Below are 3,224 nucleotides of genomic sequence, written 5' to 3'. Positions count from 1 at the left end.
ATACAGTGTTGGAGTAGGAATATATGTTCGCTCTCCTCAGCTGAGCTCAGGAGTTTCCTATACAGTGTTGGAGTAGGAATATATGTAATCGCTTTCCTCAGCTGAGCTCAGGAGTTTCCTATACAGTGTTGGAGTAGGAATATATGTAATCGCTTTCCTCAGCTGAGCTCAGGAGTTTCCTATACAGTGTTGGAGTAGGAATATATGTAATCGCTTTCCTCAGCTGCTGAGCTCAGGAGTTTCCTATACAGTGTTGGAGTAGGAATATATGTAATCGCTTTCCTCAGCTGAGCTCAGGAGTTTCCTATACAGTGTTGGAGTAGGAATATATGTAATCGCTTTCCTCAGCTGAGCTCAGGAGTTTCCTATACAGTGTTGGGGTAGGAATATATGTAATCGCTTTCCTCAGCTGAGCTCAGGAGTTTCCTATACAGTGTTGGAGTAGGAATATATGTAATCGCTTTCCTCAGCTGAGCTCAGGAGTTTCCTATACAGTGTTGGGGTAGGAATATATGTAATCGCTTTCCTCAGCTGAGCTCAGGAGTTTCCTATACAGTGTTGGAGTAGGAATATATGTAATCGCTTTCCTCAGCACCTGAGCTCAGGAGTTTCCTATACAGTGTTGGAGTAGGAATATATGTAATCGCTTTCCTCAGCACCTGAGCTCAGAAGAGTTTCTTATACAGTGTTGGAGTAGGAATATATGTAATCGCTTTCCTCAGCTGAGTCTAGGACTCTTCTCGTTAGGCATTGAAATTTACCTAAGAATTTGGGTATAAATGTACAAAAAGCAATGAGAATTTTTACCATTTTCCCCCCGAATATCACCTTTACATTTGGACCGAATATTTACGTATTATGTTGTAGTTAGTATTTCTAATGTTCGGCAGCGAGCCGGACTTTTTTGGCTCTTTCCATGGAGTTGGGCTTCTTATAGAACCCTCCTCCAACGGCGGAGGCTATAACCACAACTACGACAATAACGTTGGGGACTTGAATGCTAATGCTACTGAGAGAATTCCCATGTGCGGTCCGCAACTAGCGGGAAATCTACCTCTGCTGCCACAGCGTGCGATGGTCGGCTCGCGAAGGGCTCTTGATATTGTTGATGACGGGTTGCAAGATGAAGTACTTTATCGTCGTAGTAGTTCCATCACACTTCCAAGGGTAGTAGTAGTAGTAGTAGTAGTAGTATGTGCTACTTTTACTGTATTGTGCTTGTTTAGGACTCATCACCGTATACGTTGGCGAAGCGAGCGGAGAATGTACGAGATTATAAGAGGGCATTATATTGGCATACTCAGTGCATTGAGCAAGGAATTAGGGTATGCAGTTTTACGTGAAGTTGTGGAAAAGGGCGATATTCGCGGTGATATACAGCAGTAGTCGTGAAATATGTGTATTAGCATACATAGGCTATATTATGTGCAGTTTTACGTGAAGTGGCGTGATATTTTGTGAAAAACAAACGCGATGTTCGCGGTGATATGAAATATGTGTATTAGCATATACAGTGCATCGAATGACGAACGAGGGTGGGAAATATCAGGGAGGCTCCCTAGGGTTTGATAACAATGGGGAGAATGATGTTTCTAATGTGATGATGACATTTACATGGGAAACTGATTGAAGAATGTGTTCCTAGCCATACGTGGAAAATTGAAAATGAGTTTTCCCCTCCCGGGAACATTATAGGTTCCTGGATGATTCCGTGGACTGCATTATACTGGAGTTCCATAACCCGTTTTACGTGAAGTGCGAAATATGTTTTTCATATCACTAGGGTGAAATTCTACTATGTGCAGTTTCATATCACATTTCGTATCAGGCCGCTAGTGCAGTGATGGATGTCGCGGGCCTTTTTAACAAGTTTGGAAAAAAGGCGGAGGCGTTGACGTTTATGGCGCAGTACAAGCACTTGGTCCCGAAGGATCGTTATCAAGGTTTCCGCAGGTAGGGCGAGGAATTGGGTAATTACTGTTTACAACAACAAGTGTAACACACTGTGGGAAGTAAACAGTTATGCATATGTAGATTTCCGAGATGCTTTCATACGACTATAGACTACGTAACGCTTCTAAGACGTTGGTGTCATCAATCGATTTACATTGTTATCACTCAAAGTTGACTTTCGAGGGCTAAGTTGAAAATACTACTTTGCATAACGGTTTGGTTCATCACACTGTAGTGAAAAACATATTTCACATTTAAGTTGGCGAAAAACGCATATGAGCTGCGAATAACGCGTGAAGCACGTGGTATGGGGTTATTGGTTTCCGCGTTATTCATCACATTGTAGGCTGTACGAACGGGTGGAATACGATCTTAATCGTCCAGCTCAAGTAGCACCGAGAATGCTGATGGTCACTTTGCTGCCCTCGGAAAGCATTCGAGATAGTGGCATGGAATTAGGGGACCCACCACAGTGGTATTCAGCTGATGCGATAGCATATTTAGGAAAATTGGAAAAGGGGTAAAAGTGCCCTTGCTGGGATTCGAACCTGGGACCTTCTCCTTCTGCTGTGTTATTAGTCCCTTGAATGTGAAGTTACTTGATCGCCTCTTCCCCAACCCTGAGAAGATTGAGTACCTGGTCAGTTCCTATACTACCCTGGAGATCAGCATAGACTTTTTTAGGCGATTTGTGAAGCAGATCCTAACACAGGTGCACAGGTGGCGTATGTGCAATTTGAAAGTCAAAGCTCGGCGAGAAAGGCGATGGTCACTGAGAAAGTAATAGCTCTGAATCATATGAAAATTGATGGAGTTTCACGACCCGTTTTACGTGAAGTGGCGTATTCGTGGTGATATGCAGTAGTTTGTGAAATGTGTTTTTCATATCACTAGGGTGGTGAAACTCCAATGTACAGCATGTATAGATTCAACGAATAGAGAGTTATTGGATATCGAATTCATGATGTGAGTATTGTAGGTCCTTTGTAACATTCTCGTAACGTGGCCCGACAAGATGGCTTCAATGTTGCCGCCTCCGGAGGACGCTGTCACTGACAAGCATGTTGTACAGGATTCGGAGCGCTGGTAGTATCGACGAAAATGTTTTTGCAATATGCAGGGCTGAATTTCTCGAAATCAGCGTGGTGAAATACGCACATGGTGATTTATATTTGCTGGTGAAATTTTTTCGTTTCTATGCAATTCCATCCGAACTCCTGTGCTCAGCTGAGGAAAGTGAAAATATATTCCTCCAACACTTGTCTGTTGTT

General features: G+C 43.0%; 2 protein-coding genes across 2 annotated transcripts in view; one reads left to right on the top strand and one right to left on the bottom strand.

Moving 5' to 3' along the window:
- Positions 1 to 865: 865 nt before the first annotated feature.
- On the top strand, positions 866 to 3,043 carry Pmar_PMAR024367 (hypothetical protein; the record flags this gene model as incomplete). Its single annotated transcript, XM_002769282.1, has 7 exons — positions 866 to 1,167; positions 1,227 to 1,325; positions 1,829 to 1,953; positions 2,300 to 2,473; positions 2,533 to 2,593; positions 2,638 to 2,733; positions 2,933 to 3,043. The coding sequence occupies exons 1-7, from the start codon at positions 880 to 882 to the stop codon at positions 3,041 to 3,043; spliced, it is 954 nt and encodes a 317-aa protein (XP_002769328.1). The 5' UTR covers positions 866 to 879.
- Positions 3,044 to 3,148: 105 nt separating this feature from the next.
- The window catches only part of Pmar_PMAR024366 (60S ribosomal protein L24, putative), a gene marked incomplete at both ends in the record, with an annotated part of 794 nt that continues 718 nt past the window's right edge, over positions 3,149 to 3,224 (bottom strand). The window contains one exon of the mRNA XM_002769281.1: positions 3,149 to 3,224. Coding sequence (XP_002769327.1) covers positions 3,149 to 3,224 — 76 coding nt within the window.

The sequence above is a fragment of the Perkinsus marinus genome, assembly GCF_000006405.1.
Source record: "Perkinsus marinus ATCC 50983 genomic scaffold scf_1104296966216, whole genome shotgun sequence".
Taxonomy (NCBI): Eukaryota; Perkinsozoa; order Perkinsida; family Perkinsidae; genus Perkinsus; species Perkinsus marinus.
This window is presented reverse-complemented; position numbering and strand designations above follow the sequence as displayed.